Raw genomic sequence first — 16,329 nt, 5'->3', positions numbered from 1 at the left:
CAGGCCTAGACGGAAGGGATACAAGAACGCGATGACGAAAGACGCTCTCCCTTTCCCCTCGGTCTGCAGCGAGGTGAGGAGGGTGCTTGTTCCGCCATCTGCTGCCATCCAGCGCCCCGGGCCCCTCCCGCGCCCCGACGATGCCGCGCCGGGCACACGGAGGCTCTGAGGACTGTACTGGGCGCCCCGGGGAGGTGCCTGCCGCCCGGTCGGCGGGCAGAGCCCCGGACACCTCCCCCACCCCCGTCTCGGGGACGCTCGGCCGGGGCCTGGCGCTGGTTCTCCCCCCGCCCCCCTTGCCGGGCCGGGGCTGCGGCGGCCTCTCGCCGCGCGGGAGGCTGAGCCTACCCCGCCCGCAGTGATCCGGCGCACCTGCTGTGGCGCGTTAATGGCGGGTGTCCAGGCGCGGGGCTCGTTCCGGCCCCCGTGCGTGGCGTGGCCGGGGTGTGTAGCGGCGCAGCGGCCGCTCCCTTGGTCTGTGGGCCCCGGTTGGAAGAAGCTTGGCCGGGCTTAGTGCGGGCTGGGAAAGGGGCAGTGCGGTGTCGCGGTGTCTCTGCCCTCACCCCTGTGGTTGTCCTTGTAGAATGAAGACCATTCTCAGCAACCAGACTGTTGACATCCCGGAGAAAGGTACAGTCCTTTGCTAGTCCCACCTAAGCTTCGTATTCTCGTCCTGCAACGTGGTATAACACTAGCTTTCCTTGTTTTCCAGTCGACATTTCTCTGAGGGGCCGGGCGGTTATTGTGAAAGGTCCCAGAGGAACTTTGCGCCGGGATTTTAACCACATCAATGTAGAGCTCTCCCTCTTGGGAAAGAAGCACAAAAAGGTGAGCATTGCAGGGATATTTTGGGATTATTTTCATATTCATAGAAAGGATGATCCAGTGTCTAGGATACTAATGAGGGACTCAAACCTCCTGTGTGATCTTTGGAAAGTCACTTAGCCTTGCTTGTCTGAGTTCTTATATTTTTAAAAAATGACAGTAGTACTTTCTTACCTCACAAGTTGTTTTGAGACTAAATACTAAGATTATGAGGTGGTCAGATACACAGATAGGTGTCGTATACATTTCTAAGATGGCTAGGCACATTTTGGGTGTTTGAGCCAGGGTTCAGTATTGATATGCAGTCAGGTATTATGGGTGTCTGTCTGTCAGTGGGCATGCTCCTTTTAAATGTTCCATTTTGGAGCTACAGTTTTGGGGTAGTTTTAATGTTAAAAATTGTGGATTAGGTATGTAACTAGAAACATTGAATTAACTTCTTTTTCATTTACTGAATGACGCTTTTAGATTTCCAAATTAATTTTGTTCAGTATAGAATTTTATTATTTAAACTGTAACTATATGTAGTAAGCAAGATTAACCTAGACTTCTGCTGTATTGATAGCTCAGTGCATCTGAGTTAAATTTTCTTGGGCATGTCTTTTAATAGCACAAAACTTGCCATCACCATAGTTGATAGTGTGGAGAGGTCAAAAATTTGAATGCCTATAGAAAAGGAGCTAGCTTCTCACCTAGACAATCAATTCAGGAAAATGTTGATGGAACAGTGCCGGGAAGTTTGCTTTGTTGTTGTCCTGTGTTTTCTTTGCCTGTTCAATATTTTGCATTCACACTAATATTTGTCGTCTGAAGGTTTTAAAGCACTTTGCATCAGTATTCCTCAAACTCCTTTATACATGTTAAAAGCTCCATTTCACAAATGTGGAAATTGGGACTTGTGGAGATTAAGTGATTTGCTGAAGGTTATACAGAAAACAGTTTAATTTCTTATGGGAAACGTTTGTTAATTTTGAATTGAAACTGAACACTGCTGAACTTTTATTATAGCTACGGGTTGACAAATGGTGGGGTAACAGAAAGGAGCTGGCAACAGTTCGTACAATTTGCAGTCATGTTCAAAACATGATCAAAGGTGTCACGTTGGTAAGTTTTATTTTGAAATAGAATATTTGTCATGTGATTCTTAACAATATCAGACAACTTCATTCTTACGAGAATTTTTTTAGCCATGCAAAATGAAAGGTACTGTGTTCAGTATGGGTTAGCTGTGATCTGTCTTTGCCAGTGAGATCACTTTAGAGTTGGGAGAGAACATTAAGCATAAACATTAAAGACCTTTGGGGCTTGATGCTTCAAAAGCAACTCTTCTCTATTAAAAGTTAAAATACTCTTCAGAAACTATCTAACATTTCATCAGATTTGTCAAGTAACTCTTAAATGTATCTCCTAGTTTTGGAGTCTTCTAGTTCTGTAACAAAGCGGTTCTCAAACGTCAGTAACCTGAGGACCCCCATTTTGTTTTAAAAATTTGCTGCATCCTCCCAAGTCCCCCCCACTGAGGCTCCACCCCCACTCTACCCTTCCCTTAAGGCCTCACCTCTTCCTGCCACCACTCCAATCCTGCCCCCAGTTTGAGAAATGTTACTGTAACATTTTTGATTTGATTACTCCCAGGGCTTTCGTTACAAAATGAGGTCTGTGTATGCTCACTTCCCCATCAACGTAGTTATACAGGACAATGGCTCACTTGTGGAAATCCGTAACTTCCTGGGAGAGAAATACATCCGCAGGGTGCGCATGAGACCAGGTAAGTATCGTTAGAGGCCTTGTACTTCGCTTATTGAAGTGGATATCATGCTGTGAATGTGTTTTTGTAACAAACTTATTTCTAGTAAGATTCAATGCTGTGAACTTTGTAACGGGCATCAGAAGACATATTGTTTATGGCCTGACTTTCAAAAGTGCTAGGTGCTCGCAACAGATCGATTTCGATAGAAGCTGTGAATATGATTTTCAGATGTTGATCAATCTCTTAATAAACCTGGATAGATCCAGATTTTTTCTGAAGGTCCATATTTTGCATCGGCACCCCCGCATATGTAATCTTGATTTTATTGGTTTCCAAGAGACATCCATAACACACTTCTGCTTTTGGCTTTGTTCTAAACATTATCATTTGAAATATTTAATTTAGGAAGACTTAAAAGAACTAGGAATCTTGATGGAGCTTGTAAAGTTGTAGCTTTATGTACGGCGGTCAGTGTTCAGTCTCTTTAATGCAGTGACTACAGAAAAATTAACTGCTGTAAGAACTTTACGTTTATTTTAAGGATGCATATGAAAAGCTTAGTTTGCGGCCTATCTGCAGAAATCTTTCAAAAGTACAATTTCAAACAATTTTATTCATTTGACACATACTCTTACCTGTACCTCATCAGTATGTTATGTGTTTGTGGCAATAGGCATTTTGGTTAAGTTTATTGGACAAATAGACATGTAACCCTAACTTCATTTTATACCTGTAGAGATTAAATATCTGCCACTGGAGGCATTTCAGAACGTTTCTGCACATGCTCTAAGAGTACAAATTGTTTCAGTTACCTTCCTATAAACTGATCTTACCCATTGTACTACAACTTCATTCACAAAAAATATTTAAGCCTTTGGGATCTTTTTGAAAACACCAGTAGTATTGGTATTAGCAAACAGTGTTCGATTTGACATTTTGACAAGTAGATTGGAGTTAATGAAGTAATCAGCACTTGCTCATATTCAGAATTGTCTAAAGTTTGTGAATTCACAGCCAGATATGAATACGGGCTATAATGGACACTTATTACCTGACAATGGGAAGGACTTCTGAGTAAATTAGGTTGATCTGTTTGATATCTTTGTGGTTTATAATGGAATGATAGTGGTGGGTCTCTGAGGACTGTGTGAAGATACAGGAATGTCTTTGGCCTGCATGGAAGGTAAGAGGTAAAATTTTGATCAAATGGCTGGCCTCACTAATCTCACTTGTGCAGTTCTTGATTTAAAAAGTAAAGTAGCAGACATGTCCAAAACTAGCCATCAAAACTTCTAAAGTGCCCAAGTGATAACTGAATAACGTTCAGCCAAATTTGGAGCTTAACAGACTAGCTGTAAAACTATCCAAAATGGATTCTTAAATTTTCAAACTCTTGTATCTGTGAATGTTACACTTCAGGCGGTGGTTTTGATTTGAGTTGCAGGGTGCGAAGGTCTTAATTGGGTTTATAATAGAAAGCAGCTGAAACTTTGTATGTATAGTGCCTAGCATAAAGCAGGAGCAGTCCTAATATTGGCCTCTGGATGCTACCATAATAAATAATGGAAAGTAATTCTTGTAATATCCATATTGTCTCTTACGGGTCTATACGTGAAGTCAGACAAGATTTCTGAAACAGCGACTGTTTTTCCTTGAATGTTTATAAGTTACAGAAAGTGCATCTGCCATGCCTCCACAGATAAATATTCAGCTTACTGTGTACTTTCCTTTCTCTTAGGTGTTGCCTGTGCAGTATCTCAAGCCCAGAAGGATGAGTTGATTCTTGAAGGGAATGACATTGAACTGGTATCCAACTCAGGTTTGTATACTAAGTATTTATGGAGGGAAGGAGGGAGGGAGATGTCACTATATTGTGATAATAGCCATTTTATTTGCAGGTGTCAGTTTAATTCAGGAACTTTTTTTATATTTTAATACATACTGTTCCTGAAAAACTTCTTATGGAATTGAAGTGATAGCTCAAATCAAATTCTATCCAAAAATTAAGTACTACTTATTGCTAAGAATGTAAAACATAAAGATTAGTTGTCAGTGCATTTACTTGGTCAGTTATATTGCTTTCCCTGTATAGCTTTATTTTGTTTGGGTCTTTTACGCAGCAGCAGAAAAACATTTAAAAACATGAATGTAAAACTCATATTGGCGAGAGGAGCTGGCACCTGAAAGTTCTAGGCTGCTTAAAAAGAAGTTTAGTTGTTTCAAGTTGGCAGTGTCCCTTCTAAGCTAGTTCATTTCCTGTTAGTTTTGTCATCAGCTGAAATGTTGGAGTGTGCATAAGAATGGGCTGTGTTAGGGCAGTGTCCTTGCCATGTCTTAAATTTCTTGTTTTTTTTCTGTAGCTGCCTTGATCCAGCAGGCCACCACAGTCAAGAATAAGGATATCAGAAAATTCTTGGATGGTATCTATGTTTCCGAGAAGGGGACAGTACAACAGGCTGATGAATAAAACTATAATAGGTTGGTATTTTAAGCAGTAACATTTTGTCTTATAACTTCAAAGTGTATGTGTAACTTGATAAATCAGGTCCCTGTCTTAAAGACGTTAGCAGATTTTGGGAACAGGAATAATGATAGATATGGGAGGGTGGGGCAGTGGTCTTGAAGAGCTAACATATATGAAAAGTTGCTTGCTAGTAGGGACTTGTCTATAGTTAAGTTTTGCTGCTTTAAGTATGTTATTAATATAGTTAGAGGCAACCCCCAGTATGGTTATATGTAATCATACTGATATAAAAGTGCTTAAACCAGTGTAGCTTATTCTGATTCAGGAAGCAAAATGAGCAATGCTAATAATAAAGCACCTCTATACTAGTACAGATGCATCAACACGAGTATTTACTGGTTTAATTGTCAGTAAAAATTTTTACCCCTGACTGATAGTTAAATTGGTAAAAATTAAGTGTAGATCAGGTCTGGGCTTTGTTCTCCTGGGCATGGTGCATAATGCCATAGCTGAGGTCTTCAAGCAATATTTTGTCACTCTTGAGCTGCTCTTCAGATTTCTTTCTGGTTTGAGGCATTGGAGTGCAGATTCGTTTGAATTTGGTGGTAAGACTTTTGCTCCTTAATTTGGTGATGGCCCAGAGCAGTGTATTGATAGGAAGATTTAGCAGCATATTCATTGCTTAGTATTTTTGCCATTCTGTTGCTATAAATCCACCAGCATGACATCCTTTCACTTGAAGAGCGGATAATGTTTTAAACTTTGAATAATTGATGCACTACCCTTTGACTACTGAGTTTCTAGATACATTTATATTTGTCCTCTTTAAGTTACCAAACAATGAAACTGCAACACGTAATATTATGGAAGTAACTTTCAGTTAAGATGGTGCTTCAAGCTTTTCCTTTGGGATCTTTTCACGGATCTGCAGAAGAGGTTTATTCCACCAGCTTTTTCATCCAAATATGGTTATATTTTGTTTGTAAAATATACCGGAGTGTCAGGTGGCTGCAAAAGTCTCAAGTTGCATTTAAAATTAGCGTCATGAGTACCTTCTGCAGCATAAAAGCAAGGGATATGCAAATTGGCTATATCTGTTTTAACTTTAGTAAAATTTTAGTACAGTACAGTAATCTTAACGTTAGTACACCTCTATCCCAATATAACACAGGTTCGCATAAACACGGTAAAGCTCTGAGATGCTGCTCTGAGCAGCGTGTTAAGAGCGCTGGACCAGGCCAGGGCCAAGGGGTTTGATAAGGGGTAAGGGGTCTTGGGGGCAGTCAGAGGCTTCCCACCCACCCCCAGGGTCTGGGGAGCAGGAGCTGAGAGAGGGCACTTTTGTCCCAGAGTGGCCCAGGGGATTAGCAGGGGGCCGGGAGCAGCCTGCTCTGCTTCCCTTGCCCTAGCTGTGTCGCTTGGGGGAAGGGATCCCCCCACGCCAGCTACAGCGCTTCACTTCCCGCTGGACAGGTAAGTGCAGGACCTTTCCCCAGCTTCCCACCAGCGACACGGCTGGGGCCAGGGCAAGGAAAGCAGAGCGGGCTGGGGCCACGTCGCTCCGCTTCCTGCAGCAGGTGAGTGGGGGGGGTGGATCCTTTCCCCCAACCTCCCTGCGCTCACCGACGGTAGGAAGCGGAGCACCGCAGCTGGGAGCTGGCAGAGTGGAAGGGACTGGGGTCGTGCTGCTCTGCTTCCCGCCACTGCCAGTGAGTGCCTGGCAGGTGGGGGTGGATAGGGGTTGGATCAGTCAGGGGACAGGGGGTTTGGGTAGAGGGTGAGGTCCTGGGGGTGATTGGGGGGGGGTCTCTGGAGGGGATGGTCAGGTAATGGGAGGGGGAGGGGGGCAAAGCAAGTTAGATATAACATGGTGAGATTTTTTGTCTCCCCAGGACTGTTATATCGGGGTAGAGGTGTATTAGTGGATTCCACTTGAAACAAACAAAGCCAATTTAAAACATCTACCCTATTATCACCTGCCTTATAGAAGTAACTTCAGCCATGTGCAAGACGATTTGTTTTTTGTGCTGCTTTTTTGAGGGAGGGAGAGGATAAATCACTCTTGAGCCATTGAATTTGACCATTTGCTTTAAAAATGGGTGAAGAAAAGCTATTTCTATTGCATCTGAACTGTGTTCCTGCTTAAATGATCAAAATGTGACATGATTCCATGTCTGAGTTCTTGAGTGATGCTTAGCAAGTGGAACAGTTTTCTATCCTATATATCAGATATGCTTTTAAAATACATTGAGATTTCCACAAACTTGTTGTAATAAATCTAAGGGAATTCAGAGGGGATTGTACTGACTTAGTAAAGCTTAAAACTGTATATATAATAATTTAGCACTCTTCTTACAGTTGTCTAGATTCTGAAACAAACAACGAGCGGAACATCTGTAACTTACTACTTGCTGTATCAAGTACCAAATGGGAAGTCTAATGTAAAAACTGAACACGACAATATGTTTTAAAAAATAAAACAAATATTCCAGATTTTGGCTTCTGTCTTTAAGAGCTGAATAACAATGGCTATCATTCTGTGTATTTTTATATTAAATTTAAAATCTAAAAATATAATTGTTTGGAGAAGCAGTTCCCCAAGTTAGTTTTGCAAGGTGCCATAATATACTGTTGTGTACGTTTTTGCCATCCATTAACAGTGTACTTAACTCATAGCCTCTCAGAACCCTGCTGTAAAAGAGAGCATCTCAGAGAAATCATTTGAGGATGTATGGACTGTCCAGTTCATGTAATTGAAGTGCTAACTCTGAAACAAAGATTTTTAAATGGTGAAAACTGTTGATCACTTCAACAGAAGCAGCAAACTGTAATATTTTTATTCTGCAATCCCATTTCATTCTTTCTCTGATTTCAAAGGTTCAGATTAGCCTTGACAGTTCCTAAAACCTGGTTCACCACCAGCTTCTTTAGTCAAGTTATCATTGTAAACTGAAGACTAAAGATGAGGACAATAGAATCCAACTTAAATATCAGTGGGGGCTGCACACTTTATGCTCATGTAGGCCACATTCATTGCATGGATCCCTCTATTCCACTCCACAAACTTCATATATGCTACTGTACATCCCTCTGTGTCAGGGACTCCCTGCAGTGCCCTCACCAGAGTTTCTTGGAGACTCCTATGGAAGGAGCTCTTTGTGTGCCCCATTCTTCCTTCCACCCATTCCCAAGTCCCCCACTTTTGCCCCCTGTAGTGGGGGGCTCCAAACCCTCATTCCTTCAAGGAAGGGACTCTGTGCCTCCCATTTTCTCCCCCGTGTTACCCTCTTCCCCTAGCATTTTTCTGCCTGAGGAATAAATAATCGAAGAGTGTGAACATGTTAAACTAGTGGGAGGACAGGCTGAGATGAGATAGAAGAATTGTCTTGCCAGGGGATTTTAATGGATGCCATCAACCAGTTGTTTCAGTTTTAGACAATTTATGAGGTGCTTGGAACTGGCTAGGGGGCTTCATATGTTCTCCATTTTCTCCCTTTTGATGTCTTCAGTGTTTCCTGAAATTTAGAACTAGAGCGTTCAAAAGTTACTGGGCTACAGACAAACATGCCATTTAATTGAGTACGGCCTTCATGAACTTAGTCAAAAACAAGACTACTGTTGTGTTAATTTCAGTTATTTAACTGCCACCATACTTAGATTAAATGGAATTACTGCAGAAATCATAGGTCTTTGCTGCAGAGTCTAAATAGATGCTTTGAATAGTGTGGGTACCATCTATCACAGGGGTAGGCAACCTATGGCACGTGCGCCAAAGGCAACACTCAAGCTGATTTTCATTGGCACACTGCCTGGGCCCTGGCCACCAGTCTGGGGGGCTCTGCATTTTAATTTAATTTTAAATGAAGCTTCTTAAACATTTTAAAACCTTATTTACTTTACATACAACAACAGTTCAGTTATATATTATAGACTTAGAAAGAGACCTTCTAAAAACATTCCTGGCGCACAAAATCTTACATTAGAGTGAATAAATGAAGACTTGGCACACCACTTCTGAAAGTTTGCTGACCCCTGGTCTATCATCTTGGAGTGAACTGCTCTATGGTTGAGTTTTTCTTAGTGTGTGGCTGCAGGGCTAACAAGTTTGTGATGACTGTAGCGCTGTCACATTAACACTTTGCATATAAAATCTGCAGTATCATTGTGAAAGCTCAAAAAAAACCAGCTAATGCATCAATAAATGCTTTTCAAAAATTACAACAAAAAATTAATAAAGTAGCAGAAGTGACTATGCAAAATGTGTGCTAAATGCCATAAATGCTAAATTAGGGGAAGCTTGTGCTCGCATTAAAAAAAAATGCTGTTTTTATATTAATCACTAGCTTAATTTAAAAAAATTTACAAGCTATTAAAAATGCTGCTATTGTTTTCCATGCTGTATCTCTTAATCACACCTTTAATTTTAAAAACCTCCTCCCAAACCTTAAGTCATGGTTTACTGGCCTTTTCCAAACAATTATAAAATAAATTGTTTTCCTCCTTTCTATGTATTGTTTGGGTACTAATGCAATGTGCAAAGTGTATGTAATGCTGTGACCAGAGGCTGTGCTGTCCATAAAAAAAAACCAGTACCCGTCTCTTCAACTTAATCATAAATTACATAATGGGCCTGACAATCTGGGCTTGTCAGGCTCAAAAAAAAACCTAAAAGTTAAGGTAGCCCCCCTTGATAGCTTATAAGCAGCCAGTAAAAAAAAGTAAAAGCCTCACATACACAGTACCCTAAACTTTTAAACTGTTCTTTTCTCTTCTGCCTCAAAGCAAACAAAACTTGCTTCAAACTAGTTTTTACTAAACAAATAACAAAAGCCCAAAGTTTTAACACCTACCAATCAAGTATTAACACGCAAAAGTCTGTCTAAAAATATATAAAAAGCTTATAAAATTTATATAAAACAAAGTTTTTTGTACCAAGATACAAGGCTCTCCTTTCTTCTGCAAAATAAAGCATCTTTTCCTTATCCCTGTCAGGCTGTTAACTCTCAACTAGAGAAACCCCGTATTTCAGTAACACCATTACTAACTTATTCATATAAGCTTTGAAGAAATACTCTTTGTAAAGAAATGTGGGAATAAATGCAAAGCTCTGCAGTTCTTTGTATGCCACATAGTTAAAAATTTTAATGATGCAATCTCTCAAAGTAGGTGATAAGCCTCAAAACCGGTACTCACTGTTTCCGCTTAACTAGAATATCTTTTACAAATATACACAAGTTTCAGTTAAGGCTGCCTATCTCCTGCTCAAGGACAGAGGGAGAGATCTGTCCTTCGTCTGATTTCTTTCTACATTGAAAAGTAGCATTGCATGCTGTCTGCCATGTCACCAGGATGGACAAATACCCCAGCATGTTGTGCGCTCAATCCTTCTACTAATGCATGAAGGTGTATGTGCCTTGGCTCTACCTGCCATTGTTGCTGTAGAGACTTGTGGAGTTGCAAGGTTGGTCTGGGAGCTTCACTTTACAATACCTGGTATGCCATCAACCATGGTCACTGGCTGATGCAGTGTTCCTCAACAGAGTGTCGGTATGATGATCGGTGCATGCATAAGCCCATGCCTACTAGAAAATGAACTAGTGGTTGGTCCTGATTCCATCATCTCTAAGTCCCTCCCTTTCGCAGGAGGGGAGAGCCCTTCTGGCTCTGATACATGATGGAAGGGGCGTCTCCACCTCCCATGGGCTGAATGGGGTAATAGTGGAGGTGGCATGGGGGAGGGGAGAGCTTGTTCCTAGTGCTACATGTTGGAATGTGCCTGGCAGGGAGGAGGGGCTTCTCCCTCCCATGGGCCAGACAGGCACATGGCATGCAATTGGCTCTTGGCACCCCCCCCTCCCAATTTAAAACCTTCCCTGGGGTCCATGTGCCCTTTCATGTGGATAGCTGGCTGGAAGGGGCCCTGCTGGAAAACTCAGCCACGCTACTGCAGCAGCTGCTAGAGCCAAGTATATGTCACCCCCTCCCCAATTGCTTCCAGGAGTGGTAGGGGTAGGGCCACAGCTATGAGAGCAGTACCTATTCCTGGGGTGAGCAACTAGAGCTGAGTGGTGGTGGCAGCAGCCAGCCAGGCCGCTGAAGGTGGCAGGCACATGGCAGCTGGGCTCACTACTAGGATTGTACATGCAGCAGTAAGGGGAGCAGGGTTGTGGCTCAGTTAATGGGGTAGAGGTGTTAGAGGAGCCTTGATAAAGGGAGACCTGGGATAGAGTCCCTGGAGTGGTTCTGGGAGCAGGGATGTGGGCTCAAAGGCCCAGATGAGGGAAGATGACTGGACCACCCAAGGGTGGTCAAATAGCCTCTCTGCAGGAGTGCTCAGGCATCCCAGCCAGCCCCACTGGGCTGTCGCAGTGAGGGTTACCAGCATCTCCCTGCAAGGGAGGAGGCCAGCAGCAGCCTTCATGCACCACGTTCAGAGCTGCAGCTCTGCCCCCACCCAGGGTAGCAGAAAACTGCCCCTGTGACGTGTGGGAGGGCTACCTCTTCCTCAGATGGGGGAAGGGGTAAGTGTGGGAGAAGCATGTCCCTGAGCTGAGGAGGCAGGTGACTGAAAGTGGCATGCGTAGGGGCAGTGCACCCAAGGCAGATGTTTTAACTGAAATAGAGGGGCTGATTATTCTTCCCCCCCCCACCCAAATGGTAGCAGGCTACCCATCCTTACACACAAAGGAACACTTAGAGACCACAAGTTCTTTTGAGAATGGGGGGGGGTGTCATGAGAATTAATCAAACACTCTTAGGGAAAACAATTTGAAAGGGGAGTATGTGGATATGTTCACTCTGCTGTATCAGGTGGAGGATATGGATGAAGAAAATAAGGCTAAGGTGGCTAGCACACTAGAGAATTGGACCCTAGCCTTTTATTTATAGACAAGTTTAATATGTGAAAGGAATCTTTTTTCAGATATTTAGCACAGGCACATGCCCTGTATAAGGGTGAGGCATAGCTGAAATATGATGAGGTGTTTAGATGCTTGGCAGCAAAGAACCCAAACTTGCCCTGGGAGCAGAAGGACCCAGAATTACGGTTAGTATATATGACACCATGCTATCCTAGTCAGTAGATTTATCCAGACAACAGGCTAGTTCTACCCAAACTGCAGACTTCCAAAAGGAATAACAAGTTTATTCTATTTCTATTGCAAATTCAAGCATTGTGAATAAATACACCCCTGACTGACATAGCTATATTAAAAAAAAACCAAAACCAATACTGTAGATACAACTCTGCCCGCAAAGGACTGCTTTTGGCAGTATAGTGGATATGGTTTGGGAGCTGTGGTGTTCCTACACAAGAAAAGCTCTCTGTGTATGCTGCGTCTATCCTAGGGAAGCTATGCTGTCAAAGACTTTGTAGTGTAGAAATAGCTTGTGGGTGCTGAAATAATATCTGGGAGCTTTGTCCACTGACCAAATGAGCCAAGAGAAAAGATAGACCAAAGTGAATGGGAGCATCTCAGTCTCTTACAAACAGCATTTTATGTGATGCTTAGAGACATTGTGAGGTAAATGTAATTTATATAAACACAAATAAGAGGTTTAGTGAAAATAAGGTAGTTTTGAAAGACACCTATCATAGCCTGTGAAAATGGCATTTTTAATAGAATACACAGAATTCTTGAGAGAAGACTTCTTAAACAAACTGCTCTCATATTTCTTTATGACAGGCTTTGCAACACTGAGGGCTGCACTGGCAGTTTACTGAGAGTACAGAAGGCTCAGCGAGTTAGCACATTTTCCAAAAATAAATACATATGACTCATAGTTGTGTACATATCTATTTTCTGTGATGGATTAATAGATACAGCTTGATTTAATGATTTCTAGTAATAAAAATCTGTACACAACTGACTGATTTTTGTCCCTGCCCTGGGGGGGGAAACAAGCAGTAGTTGTATATCATAATGTCTTGTTCCCAACTGGTCCTAGGAGCTTTTACCTTAGTTTTGGAACAAAGTATCAAAATCTAATCTCAACTGCCCCAGTATCAGAGTTGGGCATTTATGTCAATGATGAAGTTGGTCAGATTTATGCCTTTGCAACTAAAACCAGAATCTGGTCCAAACTATTTAATCCTTGGTGTTGAATTTAATTGGAACTTTTTAAAGCTGTCACATTTGCAAACAGCTGCAGATACAAACTTATCAATGACCAAACATATCTGAGTGTCTATAACAAAAATTTCTAGTTTGAAGACATTCACATATAAAAGTGCACATCAGTTCTCACAGCTTAATATCTTTTCAAGTCAAACTAGTTAACAGATCATTCCAAGGCACAAGGAGAAACCATTTAACTTGCTTCATAAGCTAGATAAAAATCAGTGGTATCCTTCAACATCAGTTTTTCTTCTCCCTTGTGTAATTATTTTCCATTCCTCCAATGAATGTTATTTGGTGTGTATAACTGGAGTGACTCACATAATGCTTCTCAGAAATTGTCCCATCCTCTTTATCCTATGCAGAAAGCAGATGCAGACAGTGATGAATCTAGTTGAGAGTAGCTTTGTGTCCCTTTTTAAATGGGGGACAGATGTGTTGGAAGTTTTTTGCCCTATACAGTTTTCTTCTTTTTCTTTTGTGAAAAATTATAATTGTTAGAAGCAGGACAAATGTGGAGAAAAGACAGCAGCCAAAGAATATCAGAGGCTTCTTCTGTGAGAGAAATAAACAGAAGGTACACTGGGTTTTTTCCTCTGATTGATCACATAGATCACTAGAATACTCTGCAGGAAAGCCATTGCTACTAATCAGGTTGTTGTAAATTTGTACTGAAGACTTGGCTCTTGAATCAGAAGTGAAGAATCCAAATCTGGGTTTTGATTTTTCTTCAGTCAGTTTAAATGCATAATAACCTCTAATCTTTACTTTATCAATATGATATGCTGAAAAAAAGGAATGAATGTTGATAAATTCTCCTTATGTATGAAATGAAAAACTATTTAAGATCTCAAACACAACATTTATAAAGTTAAAAATTATAACTGCATTATAAAACAAAACAGTAAAAATAATTATTCATTACTTCAGTGTGCTATATAAATAATCCTAATACTTAATTTGCATGGTTATTCTAATCATCATCAAGGAGATATAGCAAGTAGACAGAATCCAGGAGTTCACACTTTACAGTCCTGAGTTTAGTCTACTAGCACCAGATTTTAAAATGCGTTTAGGCACTTAAACATGCAGATAGGTACTAGTAAGATTCTCAAAACGGCTAGGTGCATAACTCCCTTTCAAATCAACAGGAGTTAGACACCTAGCAGGATTTTCAAAAGTACCTATCTGTATCTTTAGGTGCCTAAATACCTTCAAGAATCGGGCCCCGTAGTGCCTAATCATAGTATGGATGAGTGGATTTTCGAAAAAGGGGTAAAAAAACATTCTGAGAGGGAATCAGCAGCTCTGAAAGATTAGGAATCCCTATACTAAGCTATTATAGTAAAATAGTTTTTACTTACCTGCCAAGCAAGAGACAGTTACGTACCTGAGCTGTAACTGTTGTTCACTGAGATGTGGGTGCCAATGTGTATTCCATGCAGGTGTGAGTGCACTGAGCACACCAAAGCCAGAGAACTTTGCCTAACAGTACCTGTATGGGGCACTGCTAGTGCCCTGTGGCCCTTAACCCCTCTCCAAGCTATTTAAGGATGGTGCTGCCCCAACGCCTGTTGGTCACTTTGCATTGAATGTCAAGAATTGAGACTCTGATGCAGAGAGGATGAAGGGTGGGTTGTGGCATACACATCTGTACACACATCATGAACAAGGGTAACACTACAGGTAAGTAATCATCTTTTCTTTGCGTGGTTGCAGATGTGTATTCCACTCAGGTGACTCATAAGTAGTATCAGGAGGAGGCAGGGCTCGGAATCTACTTAAAGAGCAAATGCAAGAGTGCCTTCCCAAAATTTGCATCTGATCTGGATGCATAGGTGGCGGGCATAAGAAGCCGGGGGAGGCTAGGCCTCCCCAAAAAGGATGTGGTGCACCTCCCTCTGGAGGCGTGACACCCTGAGGTCCTGCTCATCCTCTTACTCCATGGCCCCACCTGTGCTGCTCCCCTTCCCCCAAGGGCTCTTCCCCTCCTGCTGCTTGCACCTCTCCCCTCCAGCGGGCAGGGGGCTTGAGGGAGGAAGTGAAAAGGTGCAAGCAGTGGGTGAGGGGGCCTGGGAGGGAGGCGGAGCGGGGTGTGGGGTGGAGTGTGGGCAGGTCCTTGGGGAGAGGAGGCCAAGTAGGGGTGGGCCTCAGAGCAGAGCAAGGGGCGTGGCCCCCCACTTTTAGGGAGCTTCTGGTGCTCGTGCCAAGCCTCCGAAACTGCAGATATCATGCCTTGACCATGTTTGGATGCAGACATCATAACATAATATTTGGTTAAAGTATGTATGAAAGACCACATTACAGTGCTACAAATGTGCAGAATCAAAAAGTCACTGAGAAAATAAACCAGTCACTTGAAACTTTGTTGAATGATCTCTTAACCTCTGTGGAGGAGGCATCCAAGCTATTCCATAAGTCATTGTGATATACCTTCTCCCTGAAGGACCAGAGAAATGAACATTCTTGTTAGGGGAAGCACCAGACCTCAAGCCAGGAGCAACATTCCATGTCAGCTCCAAAGAAGAGTGTGGGGCTGGATGATCTGTGGAGGTCCCCAGTGCCAAAGCGGTGGCATGCTCTGAAAGGTGCTGCTTTAGACTCATCCCTTGCCACCTGTGTGCTCTTTTAAAATCACTTGCAGATGGAGCACTTCTCTTTAATATGCCTTTCTCCCAGACACAACGAACAGTGTGAGAGGGTCACTATTGGGGATAGCCAACATACACAATGAACAATGTTTAAACCCTGGTGATGGCATCACTCAGGGTAATTATCTATCTATTCTAAGTACTACAACTAAATCTAAGGGTATTACTAAACTATGCTAACAATGAATGATATACAACAAAGTTCTAGAAAAAAAATGAAATAAACAGTGAGGTAAAAAACTATTACATCAAATGCTCCGACTCTAGCCATGGGTGGTGAGAAGGAACTCAGGGGTGTTGGATCAGTGCTCCCCTTAACTAGCCTGGGGGGAGGGGCTAAGGGCCAGAAGACACAAGAACCACCCCTACGGTACTGCAAGGCAAAGTTCTTCAGCTTTGATGCGCTCATCATGCATGTACTTGAGTGGAAGATACATCTGCAACATCTCAAAACAGCAGCTAAATTCGAAGTTGCACATTTCCCCTGATTACCTGCTCATTATAAGTGTTTACACAGCCTAG

General features: G+C 42.3%; 2 protein-coding genes across 2 annotated transcripts in view; one reads left to right on the top strand and one right to left on the bottom strand.

Moving 5' to 3' along the window:
• Positions 1 to 10: 10 nt before the first annotated feature.
• Positions 11 to 7,532, top strand: RPL9 (ribosomal protein L9). Its single transcript, XM_030563148.1, has 8 exons — positions 11 to 73; positions 584 to 630; positions 713 to 828; positions 1,834 to 1,929; positions 2,461 to 2,593; positions 4,314 to 4,394; positions 4,936 to 5,053; positions 7,398 to 7,532. Exons 2-7 carry the CDS (start codon positions 585 to 587, stop codon positions 5,040 to 5,042), a joined length of 579 nt encoding a protein of 192 aa, XP_030419008.1. The 5' UTR covers positions 11 to 73; position 584; the 3' UTR covers positions 5,043 to 5,053; positions 7,398 to 7,532.
• Positions 7,533 to 13,489: 5,957 nt separating this feature from the next.
• Positions 13,490 to 16,329, bottom strand: part of KLB (klotho beta) — a 46,766-nt gene continuing 43,926 nt past the window's right edge. Inside the window, exon 5 of the mRNA XM_030565149.1 lies at positions 13,490 to 13,941. Within this exon, the coding sequence (XP_030421009.1) occupies positions 13,547 to 13,941 (395 nt within the window). The 3' untranslated portion in view covers positions 13,490 to 13,546. The remainder of the gene's footprint in view (positions 13,942 to 16,329) is intronic.

This window comes from Gopherus evgoodei, chromosome 5 (genome assembly GCF_007399415.2).
Source record: "Gopherus evgoodei ecotype Sinaloan lineage chromosome 5, rGopEvg1_v1.p, whole genome shotgun sequence".
Classification (NCBI taxonomy): domain Eukaryota; kingdom Metazoa; phylum Chordata; order Testudines; family Testudinidae; genus Gopherus; species Gopherus evgoodei.
The sequence above is the reverse complement of the archived record's forward strand: the minus strand, read 5'-3'. Positions and strand labels throughout refer to the sequence as shown.

Bases quoted from the DNA above. Each gene is read 5' to 3' on its own strand.
- RPL9 (XM_030563148.1), top strand. From the start codon at position 585: ATGAAGACCATTCTCAGCAACCAGACTGTTGACATCCCGGAGAAAG. The intron at 631-712 runs GTACAGTCCTTT...CTTGTTTTCCAG, and splicing joins TGTTGACATCCCGGAGAAAG to TCGACATTTCTCTGAGGGGC. The intron at 4,395-4,935 runs GTTTGTATACTA...TTTTTTCTGTAG, and splicing joins TGAACTGGTATCCAACTCAG to CTGCCTTGATCCAGCAGGCC.